This window comes from Arachis ipaensis, chromosome B5 (genome assembly GCF_059453495.1).
Source record: "Arachis ipaensis isolate K30076 ecotype BB chromosome B5, ASM5945349v1, whole genome shotgun sequence".
Classification (NCBI taxonomy): Eukaryota; Viridiplantae; Streptophyta; class Magnoliopsida; order Fabales; family Fabaceae; genus Arachis; species Arachis ipaensis.
In genome coordinates, this window is record NC_142440.1 from 141,588,617 (window position 1) to 141,604,411 (window position 15,795).

The following is a 15,795-nucleotide window of genomic DNA, read 5'->3' on the forward strand; positions in this document are numbered from 1 at the left end:
GGACGAAAATATCCACAAAAAAAAGGTCAGGGACAAAAATGTCCTTTACTCAATAAGTAAATAACCTCGAACAAGCTTGATTCTACCCTCACTCTTTTGGTGGTTGCAACTTGCAAGAATGTTGTCATTCTTCTCGTTCTCACGAAACATGTTAAGGTATGCTCTTCAAATCCCAAATCCCTCTCCTTGTTGTGTTCCCTATTCAGCTTTCCGTATTTGCTTCCCTTCAACTTCATCCCTACACTCTCACTCTCACTCTCAACCCCAATCACTTGATGAAGCTGTTGATTCCTTCACTCGCATGCTCTCTATGCGTCGCCCTCCATCCATCATCCAATTCACCAAGATTTTGGGATCTCTTGCCAAGACCAACCATTTCTCCACCGCCATTTCCCTTTTTCAGCAATTGCAAGCCAGGGGAATCGCTCCCAACTTATTTACTTTGACCATCGTAATTAATTGTTGTTGCAGCATGGGCCGTATGACGCTTGCTCTCTCTGTATTGGCCAAGATTTTCAGAATGGATTATCAACCTAATACGGTAACATTGACAACAATCCTGAAAGGTCTCTATCTCTGTGGTAGTGTTGAAAAAGCAGTGCGCTTTCATGCCACAGTGCTGGCTTATGGATTTCACTTCGACCAAGTCACTTATGGGACCTTGATCAATGGCCTCTGTAAGACCGGACACACATCAATTGCTATTCAAGTGTTGAGAAAGATCCCACGGTATGGCATTGCTCCTAATGTCATCATGTACAATGCAATTATTGATAGCCTCTGCAAGGATACACTTGTAAGTCAGGCTTTTCATTTATACTCTGAGATGCTTGCTAAGGGAATTTCTCCAGATGTTATCACATACAGTTCTCTCATTTTTGGATTGTGTCTTGAAGGTCAATATAAGGAAGCCATTGATTTGTTAAGTGATATGGTGCTTAGAAACATTACTCCTAATGCTTATACCTATAATACTTTGATTGATGGGCTATGCAAGGAAGGAAAGATCAAAGATGCTAAGAGTGTATTGGCTGTAATGGCAAAACATGGTGTGAAACCAGATGTGGTTACTTATACCAGCTTAATGGATGGATATTGTTTGGTTAATCAGGTAAATAAGGCAAAATATTTATTCAACACAATGGCCGAGAATAAAGTGTTTCCTAATGTTCGGATTTACAATATCATGATTAATGGCTTTTGCAAAAGTAAAATGATCGATGACGCCTTGAATCTCTTCGAAGAGATGCGTCGCAAGAACTTGGTTCCTAACACGGTAACTTACAATACTCTAGTTGATGGCTTAGGAAAATCAAGGAGAATCCTTTGTGCTTTGGAGCTTCTTGAAAAGATGCATGATCGAGGTCAACCTGCTGATATAGTCACTTATAGTTCTTTGCTGGATGCTTTGTTCAATATCAAACAACATGACAAGGCACTTATGTTATTCAATCAAATGAAAGAGTGTGGCATTGAACCAAATATGTATACATACAACATACTTATAGATGGCCTGTGCAAAAGTGGAAGACTTAAAAATGCAAAAGAGGTTTTTCAAGATCTTTCCATTAAAGGCTATCGTCCATACGTGAGGACATACACTATTATGATAAAGGGGCTTTGCAAACAGGGCCTACTTCCTGAAGCATTGGCTTTCTTGTCAAAAATGGAAGACAATGGTTGCTTACCAAATGCTGTGACTTATGAAATAATCATTCGTGCTCTGTTTGAAAAAGGTGAAAATGATAACGCAGAGAAACTTCTTCGTGAAATGATATCTAGAGGCCTATTGTAAGGATAAAAGTAGGTGAGATTCTTCTTGTTAGCATCACAAAGTGTTGTTTGTATCTCTTTCTTTTTAACTTGTGTTTTGTTCTCGATCATCTTTCGATTCCATATTAATGCTTTTAGATCTTCACATGATTGTGATTCTTTATTCTGCTTTACCCACACCTAAGTGTTTTCTTTGTCGTTGCTTATTTTATGGCATTTTCGGTGACTAGATGGCTGTTATATGTGGCTTGTCGGATCTATCATTATTTCCTTTTTTATTTTTGTAATTATATATGTGCATTGATGTTAATTTATTCTTAAGCTGAAATGGTTGTGATTTTCATCATTCAAAGGGAATCCTTGTTAGTTGTGAAACTTCCCTGCACTCTTATTGTCTTTCGATCTTTTCATTTCTCCCATATTTAAATTAAACTCCCATGCAGCAGCATATTGTCTGATGTAGCCTTAGATGAAATCTCAAATGTTATTTTGCAAACATCTTGTCATTTTTCTGCGTTCATGCAGTTATACCTGAAGCATATTGTACCAAAGCAATCAACTTGATAAAAAAGGTTACTGATTCAAACTTCAAAGCCAAAGGATTTTGATCAAACACTAGCCTCTTGCGCAATCTCGAAGCACCCCAAAGACTAGCAAGAAACATTTGCACAGGTTAATGCTCAAAAATGTTGGAATACTCTATCATGAAGTGCATGTTCCCATATAATCATGTTAAGAAAAATAATAAACCTATAAACTTTACAATTAAAATGAGAAACTTTGGTGGTATATTCGGGCTTTTAAGTTCAAATCTCATTAAAGCTAAAATATTGTGTTAAGAAACATTTATGTGATCAAATCTGGTTTTAATAAAACAATTATGGTAATTTTATATGATAGGAATTGTTCAGTAGAGAGTATTTTCATTTGTTCGCTGAGCTAAACTTGTAGGTTGATGGCTTGATAACTTTCATCTTTATGCTGGCTCTACCATAGATCAAATGATTCATTTGAAACGTTCTTGGAGTTATCATGAAAAACGTTGGTCCATTTGTTTGTTGTTTTTCTTTTTCACAAAAAAAAAATGACATTAAAAATTTTGAAAAAATGGCATTTATCATTGTCTTTTTGAGGTTTTTTTTTGAAGGTGGAAATAGAAAATAACTAGTTTACAAGGGCAAGCAGTAGCAGAAAGCCATTGGATTTTATTCAGATGCCATTAAACTAAGCAGCAAGAATGCAACATACTACAGTAATAGGGCCCAAGCATCTAAGTCTTTATGTACTTGAAAGCATCTAAGTCTAGTAGGTAGACACTGAATATTACTGGCTTAGACTATACGAGATATAGATATTACATTGATCATATTGGATTGAAAATTTGAAATGGCTTGACATTCACAAGTTCATTTCCCTGACATGCACATATGCAGTTGAGCGGTGTTAAGGTAGTTCAAGGCAGGTGTTGTGCAGCTGTTTGTGTAAGATCAAGCTTTGCACTTTTAGTTTCTTTCCATTTATATCTTTGTACCCTTTATTGCTGAGATTGTTAATTTATCCATCAGAGGCATTTATTTTTGTACTTAAAGATTGATTAATAAATATGATGATAGTTGCTGAATGACAATTTTAAGTGCCTTTAGGTGAGGGAATGATGAGGAGTTTATGCGAATCCATTGGTGGATATCAAAGATTGAAAGAGTGTTAAACATCACATGCTGCTGCTGCTGCTGGAATTGACAAATAATTCATAGTCGATGCATTGCCTTAATTTGTTGTTGTTAGGTGTATTGTGTTTCTGTAGTGTCTCTGCAACGGCTTTGATTGGTTCTTGTAATGCTTTTTCACTCATCTCGATGGCTTATTAGGCGAAATTAGTAAGTTACTATTCTTTTTTATTTTTTGAAAGTGACACAATTACTAATACTATTTTTCTGAGTTTTTTAAGGTGAAACATAGTTATTAATCTTTTCGCTACGTTCATCAGCATAAAGACAAATAATTTGGTCACAAAATGTTTTTCATGTCTAAGGTAGAATTTTAAACTACTGACTTTATAGTAGTTTGGTCATAAAGACAAATAATTTGGTCATCAGAATAAACTGTTCTTTATTGGTATTGCTAAAAATGTTTTTCCTTTCATGGATGTTGGCCCTTAAACACGAATTGTTAAAATGCATTAAGCATTCGGTACTAACATCTCGAATTGTTTTTCCTTTTTCTCAATGAGGTTGATAACTTTTTAAACACTTTCCTCTTCTTCGGCTGTTATATAATGCTCTCTGGATGAAATTGTACCCCTGCAATTTTAAAGAACTCAAACTTTGGTATAGAATTGCCATTTAATAAAGACACCTACTCCAATAAAGATATAAAAAATATCTCATGAAAATATTTGATTAAATTTTGACTTATTTATTTAGCTATACTTTAAATAAAGATAACAATTTTATAACATACTAAAATCAAATCTTACAATCCACTATCCAATGGCTAAACAGAAGCATTCTCACATGAAGATAATTTAAAATCTTCATTAGAGTATCCACCTTTAATAAAAGCATGAAGCCATAAACAATCAAAATAATCCCTTCAACACCATAGTAAACATTCTTTATTTGTACATTCACCCTTTTAAACATCAGTTCTTAATTCTGAGTTATTTTAATAGGTGCACTCTTGAATGTTTTCTGAATTTAAGCAAAAGGATAATAAATCTTTTCCTGATTTGATCAAAATAAATTCCCACAAAAGGAATAAGAATGTTACCTGCAAATGTTTATACTTCTTGTGACAAGGTGGTATTATAAGACCATTCGCACTTCAGGCTGTCACCTCAAATTTTTCACGAGGAAAATCCTCCTTGTTTTTCAATCACAAGGCTGTGATATCTACTAGCTAAGAAGGACTAAAAATGATAACAGGACAATGAGGCTAAAAGAATGTACAACTCAAAAAGTTTTATGAATAAAGAGAATGCAGTGGCTAAACTGATGGCTAATCAAACTAATGCTAGTGAAAATAGAAAAATACAAACAAATCATAAAACAACAATGAATTTTGTAAATAAAACCAGTAAATTCTTGCTTTGATAATTCAGCAAATAATCTATCTTTTTCTTTCGTATGATCGTATGATAATCCAACAAGGATATACAATGTTATGATCAATGGGCTCTGCAAAGAGGGCCTACTTGATGAAGCATTGGCCTTAAAGTTGGAAATGGAAGACAATGGTTGCTCTCCGGATGCTGTAACTTACGAAACAACTATTCGTGCTCTGTTGGAAAAAGGTGAAAATGATCAAGCGCTGAAACATCTTCATGAAATGATTGCTAGAGACTTATTGAAAAGACCCTAAGGAGAAATAAATCAACTCAAATTAATAAATTTTCTATTGTCAAAATTTGTACAGAACTTGGTAAATTTTATATCTATTGGGTTGGAGGTTTGGGAAATGCCATGAACTCACTATCACCTTGATTTTGGTTATCTCACTGTTATTGATTTAATTTTGAACTTGTGTTATTGGCTGATGTATGATTTTCACTGCCATCTTTGAAATAAATACATCTACTAAATGCATGACCCCACTTTTTTTGTTGACAATTTCAACATTTTTGTTATTTTTTAAAATCTGATCATAGGTGAAGAAACCTGTATACTAAGTCTGTGATTTCACTTGATGTTTCAAATAAAAAAGGCTGTGCAAGAAGGAATTTCTAGGAATTTGGCTAATTTGGTTCAAATATGAATTATCTTAAAACCTTTGTTTATTTTCATAATTAATGTTACTTGGCTTTAATTCTTAGAAATCAATTGAAAATATGTACATTATGTTCATTTCCATAATTAATGTACAGTTGTAATTAATGTTATCTTAAAACCCTTGTTCATTTTCAGAACTAATGTTACTCAGCAGTTAATGCTTAATTGAAGTATTTCATTATTTCTTATTGAAAAATCCTATATAGGGATTATTACATTGTTCTTGTTTAAAGTCATGTTGAAAAGCTTTTATTATTAAAACATGGTTTGGAGTTTTGTTGTCTGTTATCAGCTACACCTGTCATGAAAGATTTGGTGATTCTAATGCCAAATACAACTATTTCTACACCTATTTCTTTGGTATTTTCTAAATCTTCTCTGCATTGTGATGAGTGGGGTTAGAATAAAGAATTAAAAGTGAAACAGTGTTGTACAGATTGAAATTGCATTTGTTCTTGTAGAATATTTTTGAATGCTAATACAATTTCTTTTGCGATCAAAAGTTGAACTATTATATAGCCTCACTGCTTAAGTGCTGATTAACTTATTCTATGAAACTGGTATTGACCTTGTATTGGTGGTTGAGTATTTGGATTCTTATCATGGATATCATCTTTGTTCCATGCTTACTGATTGCTAGGTGCACTCAAGCATGTTAAGTTAAAGCATGGCACAGACAATATTGAAGATCTCTAGTATGAATTTTCCTTTATACTTGGATTTCAGTTTGTCCCATTGAAATAATTTTGAGACACTTGATTTAATATTTTGTCAGCTTATTTGGTTTCTAGTTGAACCCACCTTTCGATTATAAGCTTCAAATTCAGTTTTAGATGGAAGTGAATAATAGCTACTTTCACAAAACCCACTCTTCAGATTAGACTAATAAACATAAAATGAATTGATCTCAAACAAGATAGAATATGGTTGATGCTGCTATAAACTTTGAGGAATCAATCTTAGCATCATAATGAAATTAGATTGTTCATGTACTATTTATTGTGTGGTGTGTACTGCATAAATCAATTTATGGATTTAATTTCTTTAAAATTTCCCTTTTCACAAATAATTGCAGGAGATATACATTTTGATCTTTCGGAGGGTATAATCATGCTTTTTTTTATTATTGTGGATATATGATTATAGAATGAATCTTAGATTCTTAATGTCATAAAATTTATTACTGCATTTTTTGTGTGTTTTAGTCTGATAAATGCATAGTTATATATAAAAAATTTAACCATTAACTATTATTTTCTTCTTTCTTTTACTCTTAAACCAAACTCTAGTGAGAAAAATTGTTCAAAACAAAAATGTCATTTCTATTATTCTATGGAAAGTTATAATATATACAAGTGCTGATTCAAGTTCTAACCAGAATGAATCAAAACTATCCATAATTTACACACAAACTATCATTTTTCTTTCAAGAACCTCTCTCAATGGATCTATTCTAACCCTGACAGGTTTTGGAAGGAATAGCTCTTTGCAATTGAATGCTATAGAAGGTAGCATTTCAAGGACCAATACCAAATTGTTGTTCTTCTTTGCATGCTCTGCTACTTCATTGTCTAGGGAGGCTTTAGCAATTTTAGTGATGAAAATGAATAGAATCACTGAAAAAAACAAGCTTTAGTTTTGAGTTATGTGAGAGAAAAAAAACTTCACAACAGTAAAGGATGAATATTTAATATGGTTACGTAACTACTTATTGGTAGATATGTGCCTGAAGAAGAGAAAGGACAAAACAATATACATGAATATTGAATACAACCAACTGATATTTCAGTTTCTTATCGTCTCAAGAAGTTACACCATGAATATTGAAGGAGAAATGGTTATGTTTCTTTAGGTGTGTTTTTTTATTTTATAGGATAAAGTATATTTTTTATTATTAAAGTTCGCCAAAAATTTTAAAAATATTTTTAAGTTTTATTTTGTTCCAAAAATTTTTGATTTGTATTAAATATATTCCTGACAACTAAATTTTAAAAATTTAGTACTAATCCAACAATAATGCATGATAAATATGTTTGATTTTCTTGTGTTAAAGGTTGCTTTTGTGAAGTTATTCCTGAATTGGTCATAATTTTTTTGAAAAATTAGTTGTTAGGGGTAAATTTGATGCAAATAAAAAACTTGTAAAACAAAATAAAATAAAATAAAACTTAAAGATATTTTTAAAATTTTTAATAAATTTTAAAGACAAAAAATATATTTTATTTTATATTCTTTTTTACTCTGACTTTCATTGCATGCTAATATTTTAATATTTCAAGGTCTTAAAAATTTTTATTAATGTAACAAAAGAAGGATTTTTACCATTTGAGAAAAAGAAATAGCACCTTCAACGTAGTAGACTAATTTAACCTTTTATTTTTTTTATTTTTTAAATGATCAATTACGTCTCTTCATCATTTTTAGAAACGTGATTCCCATTATTTATGAGACAAACTCCTATCTCATAAGTCATAACCCACTGTATGGATATAGTTGAATGTCGCTATGACACTATAATTGCTTGTTAATGAATATCTTTTAATTGCAGTTAATATAGTGTTCCAAAAGTAATTTATATAACAAAAATGGGTTTGTCTATAATAAGCTCAAGTCTTATGAGCTTTTCTGATGTGCACAAATAATAATTTATAAATATGCCTCATATGGGGTTTTAATAGTAATTATTATTTTTTTACATTTACCACAAGTTCCTTTCGTTTTTTCTTCTCTTTGTATGCACTCCATTCAACCCTAAGTCCACATTTTTCTCCATCCTCTGCCACCGTGACTGCGTCTTTCTTCGCCGCCGCCGCCTGAAGCTCTGTTCTGTTCAACTGGAGCTATAATTCAGGTTTCCTCTTTCAACATTGTGCTTCATTTCTAACTTGATTTTTCGATGTTATGAAAAGAAAAATCATATTTTTACTTGTCAATGTAGAGTTAATAGTGTGATTTGTGTTTGGAAGTTGATTTAGGCTTTGATCAATGAGTTCCTGGATTTGTCAATTGCATAGAATTTTTCAATTAAGAACTTAAAGCAATTAAAAAAAATGGTGGAAAGAAGCTGTGATATTTTTCTGTATCTCCTCAGCCCAGTACTTCATTGTCTCATTCATTCTCCGTATCTCTCTTCTCTCTTCGCGTCATTCGTCTTCAGCCTCAGAGTGGTGGCGTGGGTCTCAGCGAGTCAGCATCCTCGTCAGCGCTGTGGTGCTCTACTTCCAGAGTTTCAATGGAGCCTCAGACTTAGGTATATATGAATTTGCTTCATTGATTGATTTCATTTTTTTTTTTGTTCCTTTTATGTTCTTGGTGTATGAATCTGTTTCGTTGAATTCATTCAATTGTTTTTCTGTTATACTTATTTTTTTGTTAAGGTTTTTTGTATGAGTTTATTTCATTCATTTCATTCAATTATTTGTTTTGTTCTGATTATTTGGTTGTTTGAATTTTTTTGGGTTCTGTTTATGAGGGTTAAAAAATTTTGGTATTTGTTTTTATGATTTTGATTTTAATTTCTGTGTTTATGTTTCTGTTCATGATGTTCTAGTTCAATTTCTGTGTTTATGTCTCTTAAATCTCAGGGGCAAATGATAATGATGAGGCGGAATATTTATAGGACAGGATAGAAACTGACATTTGAGGTTGTGTTCTCTGCCTAAGTGCCTAACTGTTTCAAAAATTATTTCTGCTTGTTTATTCAAGGTTCTTCGTATACTGAACGGTGACATGGTCATGGACACGAGTTTGCAGATGCAGCACCATTACAGCGCTCCTCTGTTAGAAGAGCCACTTGAATCATTTAGTGGGAAGCTATCTCTTGACAAACACATGCCTGCATATTGGGATAGGGACAACAAAGCAAGAAGGACTTCATGTGAAGATGACATTTAAAAAGGGGTCGATACTTGATGATCAAAATTGATGATCAAAATTGAAAAATGCTTTTTACTGGTTATGCTAAATATGTTTATTTTCTCTCCTATTTTGTAGTTTTGCATTTTTCTAGCTATCTTTCTATAGTGAGATCTAATTTTGCATTTGTGTATAATAGCAGGGTGAAAGTAGGATCGGTAAAAAATATAGAAGCTTTTGAAATTCTTCTCAGTAGCTACATCACACACTAAAGGCAAGAACAAAACTTTTTGTTGCTAGAGTTTTTATTTTGGCATGTTGAACATACTTTGTGAGGCAAGAAAAGATCCTTTATTGGTTGGTATAGCATAAGCCCATCATTAGCTGGAATCATTCAGAAGGCTATAGAATAATGTGGATGCATGGCTATCATGTTTGAATTTTTTTTAATCTTATGATGGTTTCTATTTGAATGCAGGTAAGCACTGGATGTGAATGTTGAGAGAGCCGTGGATGTTCTTATGCACAAGAGATTGCTGCATTTGGCTCACGATCCTGTTAATAGGCCTGCAATTGAATTCATGCTTTAGTGGTGTTATTTAGTTTAGAGTAAGGCATTGCATATGAAACAGTTTGGCATATAGTCATTGTTTGACCATGCTGTCTTCTTTTATAAGATTTGATGCTGGTATAGTTTGGATGAAGTATGATGTATCATTGATATTTTCTTTTCTGAATTGCTTTTAAGTAGTTTTTTATACATTAAGTTGTTACGTTGAATGAATAATCTATTTTAGACTTTTAGTTAATCATATTGCAAGTCTTCAACATTGCTTTATATTGAATCCTTCGTGGAGCCTAAATGATGAAAAATTGATGAAGAAACTTGACCATTCTTTTTATACTTACAATATACAGTTTTGTATGATTTTTTTGTGTTTTGATTTTACATCTTACACCATATCAAGAAAACTTTGGTTAATATTTTACCTCCAATTCAGCCACCGAAGCTTTATGCTATGCTAAATTGCCATTCAAATCAGTTATGCAATAATCAAAAGCTTTTTACGTACAATTTCATGACAAGAAAGTTTTATGTCTATCAAAGATTTGTTTAAACCAAAGCTACTAACCACATGAAAACCTGAAGAATATAGCTCAAAAATTTGGAAGATGTCATTAATATATATGCATGAAAGTAATAATTCTTCATATATCAACCTCAAAGTTGCAAGAAATCCAATATGATTTTGACAAGGAAAAAGAGCAAGTTTCTTGGCCAACAGAAAAAAGTTATCCAAATTTATTGAATTCAGCTATACACATAACATCATAAACAACCAATTCAATATAATAAAAAATAAAAAATGGAACAAAAAGAATCATCTAAGTTCACTAATAACAAAACTGAACTCTTTAGCTCAAATAAAATGAAATTATTCAATAAAATAACAATTGAGACATTCTTTCATCCATTTTCTTAGTACATCAGAAGATAGTGATAACTACATTTCTTTTCAAGAATGACACAAGGATTATATTCCCATTCACATATCATCATGTATGGCGGGTACATCACTCCCTCGATTGGATCCTCCTTGATCAGATCCAAAAGTATTAAGGCTTTAACCACTTCTGATATTGGTGGTTGGAATTCAGGCTCCAGCTGTGCCAAAAGTTTATTAGTAGAATGAAACAAGACAAGGCTCAAAGGAGTTGACCAGAATAGTTTTGTTGTCATATTTGACTGTTCAGATTTAACTATTGAAACAAGGCAGGTTGGTAACCATAGAAATTTACAATTTATTATAACACAAAGGAGGAAAATCACAATAAAGTAATTAACGTCTTCTACAAACAATAGAATCATAATGAAAAAATCAACAAAATTGCAACCCATGAAGCCCCCTTTGATATCCACATAATCAGAAATTGAATGCAAGTACTATGTAAATTCTTATTTTAAACCTTCTTCTAGTAATATAGCATAAAATTTCCAGAATTAAATCTTTGCACACAAAAAATTGTTATCGTACAATCTGCAATTGTGATTTTGTTGAATTTGCTTTTCATATTATAGTAATTACAATTTTGAGTGTAGTTCTACCGAGATCTAACAAGTGGTTTCTCAGAAATTGGCATTGAAAAAATTCTTACAAGATTCGAGAAGGAGCTCGAAACCACCAACGGGCCGTTAATGACCACGGTAACACATGGTTATATCCCCATCCGTGTCTTCTTGTCAGTTGTCATCTAAACCATGTAATCTTGCTCTTCCCCTTCACCGTTGTCCTCGACAACATCGGTGTCATGGCCTTCTTGGCACTAAAATTGGTAACGCCGGCATTCGGGATGATGTCGTCGGCATTCGTTCAAGGAAGCGTTTCCCAGATTATCACACAGAGATAGAGTAGAGTTTCGTTTTAGTCTGCCTTACCCAGATTAGCAGACACAGGCAAGGAGGGTTTCGTTTTACTCTAAGGAAGAGGAGGGGTCTTTTTAGAATTTTGAAACATATTATATCCTTTGATTTAATTTTTAAAAAGTTTTAAATTAATATCATCTCAACCGTTGGATTTTTTTTAACATAATCCAATGATCTTAATTACATGGTGCATCAGATATGCCCAAAATACTTGGGCTGATTTCAGCCCACCTCTTATGAGCTTATCTGATGCACCATTAGATTCAAAGCGTTAGATTAAATTAATAAACGATCTAATGGTTTATATTTAAATCATTGTTAATTTATTAAAAATTACATTAAAAGATAACAACTCTTTTAATATTTTAATATTGCCCAATATAAAAATTCAGAACTAAACGCTCCTGCCTCTTCCCTCCACCCACTTCCTCTGTGTTCTTCGTCAAACAAAGAACCCCGTTTCTTCTTCTACCCCCTCTTTCCTCCGTTTCTTCCTCTACTCACTGTCCACCGAAGAATTGTCTATCCTTTCTAAGCCTTCTGGCGATGCGAATTCAGAGATTGTGAGCTACCAATTCACACCCGAGCACGAATTTCAGTTGGTACCTATGAACAACTCGTAGCGGTCTCAAATCCTGCAGCGATTCATGAAGAGGGGAGATGCTACCAGTTGTAGCAAGGGTCTGGGGAGAGAAGGCTGTCTTCCTCATCATAGGGTTGCTATGATGGACTCTAAACTCCTTGCTCCTCATTTTTACCGATGGGAGACCCATATATCAAAATTAGTAAGATTATTAGGTTAAGCCTTCTTCCACAACGAAAATTGGTAGGGTTTTGGTCAAACTCTGTTGCTCGTCTTTCGTTTATCTTCTCAAATTTTCGAATCTTTTGTAGGGTTTTGCTCAAAAGAAGTTGATCTATAATGGAGCCTCGAGTTGGAAATTAGTTCTGTATTGGTCGGAAAATTGGTAGCGGATCCTTAGAGATCTACCTCGGTGAGCTTTCTCTCCTCTCTCTTTTTAATCTTTTTTTGTGCATTATTGAACTTCTAATTTCCGAATTTTCCGATTAAATTTTTCCGATCAGGGAAGTATTCCATAGAATTGTGAGAAGCAGAACAGAAGGGCGTGATTCTCTTGGAAAGCAAAACCTTGCTAATTAACCTTTTTTATGCATACCCTTCAGTTTTCATTGTTGGATTTTGCTTCCTTAGAAGCCGAGAATGGAGATCAGAATTGAAAATTAAGCCAACAATAAAAAACTTAGAGGGAGGATTATTGTATCTAAGAACCGTGTAAAATGTATAGAGCTTAGATTATTTTATGCGGATCTTTTGTGATGTCTGGTGCTTTTTATTCTCTTGGTAGTTGTATCGCTATATGTTGAAATTTGAATTAATCTTGCATGCTACTGTTTCTTTTTTTTACTTGGAATTCTCTCATGCTTGTGTAGTGATGCACACAAATTCTCTTGTTATGCTGAGTTTCGATGGCCTTAAGCAGGCTGTTGTTGTATTTCTATCCCATTGTTGTTGTCATGGAAAGACCTTTTATGTGCAATTCATTATATGTGATTCTGACCGGGGATTAGGAGACCGTGGAAAGGTGTTCTCATGTTTGGGCCTCCCGGAACTGGGAAGACACTTCTTGCTAAAGCAGTTGCTACTGAATGCGGTACCACTTTCTTTAATGTTTCTTCCGCAACTTTAGCTTCCAAATGGCGTGGTGAGAGTGAACGCATGGTGCGGTATTTGTTTGATCTTGCAAGAGCATATGCACCAAGTACAATTTTCATTGATGAAATTGATTCTCTGTGCAATGCTAGGGGGTAAGTCTTTGCTGTTCTTTTCCCTACATAAAAATCTTGAGTTTTGCATCATGTATGCCATATTTTTATTTAATTGATTTACCTATGACACTGTCTTAAAGATATTATTATTATGTATTGCCTTTAATTGATTTCTTCGATGGATTCAAATGAAAGACATTGAGCATCTAACAAATACAAGATTATCAAGTCCTGGTGCAGAAGTTAAAATTCATTTCACTTCCTGTAAAGTATTAGATGTACCTCTACTGTTAAGGATGCCAAATTCTTCTATTTGCATCAGAAAATAAATGTGAATATGTTTTATTCAAAATCTAAACTAGTGATTTTGATGTCTTGTGTTTTTTTCTGGCTATGCTTGCAGGAAACTTCAATAAGAAATACATATGCAATGGGAAAGGTGAGGATGGTAGCTTCTGAGTTTGAAATTGTAACTAGAGTAGTGAAAAACCGGAATGCCTCTGGGTGCGCAGAGTCCAGTGGATTTGTGCTCTGGCAGATGAAACAAAAATGGGCATTCTGTGGTAACTCTTTTCAGGTTTGGGGAGATGGCTATGAGCCATACCAAAACAAAAATGGAAGAGGCATGGACAATTGAAGAGGTTGCATTCAATGTCCCAGGTCTCTCAGTAGATTGCTTCATTCCCCCGGTAGATTTGAGGACAGGTTCTGTCAGTTAAGCATTGGAGAAATTTCATAATTGCAGTGTTGATAATATGATCTGAAAGATGAAAATCTAACAATGCGGTTAGAAACATCATCAATTCAGACCAATTATTAATAGCAGTCACTAGTTTTTTTACTATTAAAGTCTAGAATTTGATGTACCCATCATATCTTTTCTAATATATATGTATTTCGTTTGTATTTTGATGCTGTTTATTATTACTTCTCAAAAAATGAAATGTACACACTCCATTGATTGTCTATTCAAGAAGTTTATGCATTGCATAAATGACTTGCTTACAAGCCCATATGGTATTAGCATATTGCCGGAATCTTTGTTTAGTTAATTTTATAGAAAGATGAAACTACAGAAAATTGAAAACTCTCAATTGGACATGCATGCATTTAATACTATAATTACGAAAAATGAAATTATGCACATTGTAACGTGCATAAGAATTAAGACTAAGATGAGGTACTCATACATCTTGTGATATAATAAGTTCTTAGTCTCTGGAATTTAAGAAGTGTACAGCACATACTTTATATTTATCTATTTGGTCATGACTACTGCATGTGTGGAAGCTTCTCTTTTTTTCCCATGGTCATGGTCAAAATAAGCAAAGCACTGGAAAACAGGGAACTAATGAAGGAATAATACTTTAATGGAGTGAATGGAAGCCAGAGGGAATTATAATGAAGAACATCATTTTCAATAATGAATCATCAAAACTTTCAGCTGTTATTTTCAATATCTTATGACAGATTTGGTTGTAGACAATAATGAAGAATCAAATTTTGTGTAAAAGGGTGTTGTTTCTTTTTCGTGATTACTGAGGTAAAAGATGTCCTAAGGGAACTGAGAATTGATAATCCATTGAAGTGTTAAACCAATAAGGGGCTAAATAGGCATCTTGATTTTGAAAACCAACAATTTCAATATCTTGGTTATCTTTGCATCGGTGATATAACTAATATTATTTGCATAGTGTAGAACTACTGTGATCATGAATAAAAAGGCATTTCTTTTTTAATGAAGTGCATAGGAATAAAATAATACACTTGGGTGGAGTGATACTGGTAAGTTAAAAACATATAATAGTGGCTCTTTTCAAAAATGCTTCCCCAAGACAAGCATTCTTGTTTAAAAATTAGTTTCAATAGACTAAGTATACATCAGAAATTGCCTCACCAACTGGTTGTTTCCAATCATTAAGTGGCAACACCATTTAATAATCTTGTATTTGTTAGATTCAAATGAAAGACATTGAGCAGCTAACTAAGATTTAAAAATTCTTATTTAGTTATAGGTTTTGATTACTTATTACAAGTAATGAGATCATTTAATTAAAGCACATAATATAAAGTTAAAATCAAATCCAACAATACACATCAGATATTATTAAAGCGCATGATACAATAAATGATATTTATTAAGATTATTTTTTGAATAAATGATATAATAAAATTAAATTAATTAGT

The 15,795-nt window shown here is 32.9% G+C and overlaps 1 protein-coding gene and 1 long non-coding RNA gene across 6 annotated transcripts; both read left to right on the forward strand.

Annotated features, from left to right (window-relative positions):
* The first annotated feature begins 106 nt into the window (after positions 1-106).
* Positions 107-3,742, forward strand: LOC110262541 (uncharacterized). Of its 5 annotated transcripts, none has more exons than XR_015883585.1 (4): positions 107-1,807; positions 2,299-3,082; positions 3,207-3,254; positions 3,417-3,742. XR_015883585.1 is itself a non-coding variant. In XM_088488412.1 (3 exons), the coding sequence occupies exons 1-2, from the start codon at positions 119-121 to the stop codon at positions 1,793-1,795; spliced, it is 1,362 nt and encodes a 453-aa protein (XP_088344538.1). In that variant the 5' UTR covers positions 111-118; the 3' UTR covers positions 1,796-1,807; positions 2,299-3,742. The 5 variants fall into 5 exon arrangements, 1 of the variants encoding a protein (XP_088344538.1); XR_015883586.1 differs by having other exon boundaries at positions 2,299-2,445; XR_015883584.1 differs by having other exon boundaries at positions 3,207-3,742.
* A 5,763-nt stretch (positions 3,743-9,505) lies between these two features.
* On the forward strand, positions 9,506-10,099 carry LOC148566016 (uncharacterized). The gene is made up of 2 exons (XR_015883588.1): positions 9,506-9,669; positions 9,874-10,099. It is a non-coding gene; the product is annotated as an uncharacterized LOC148566016 (long non-coding RNA).
* The last annotated feature ends 5,696 nt before the right edge of the window (positions 10,100-15,795 follow it).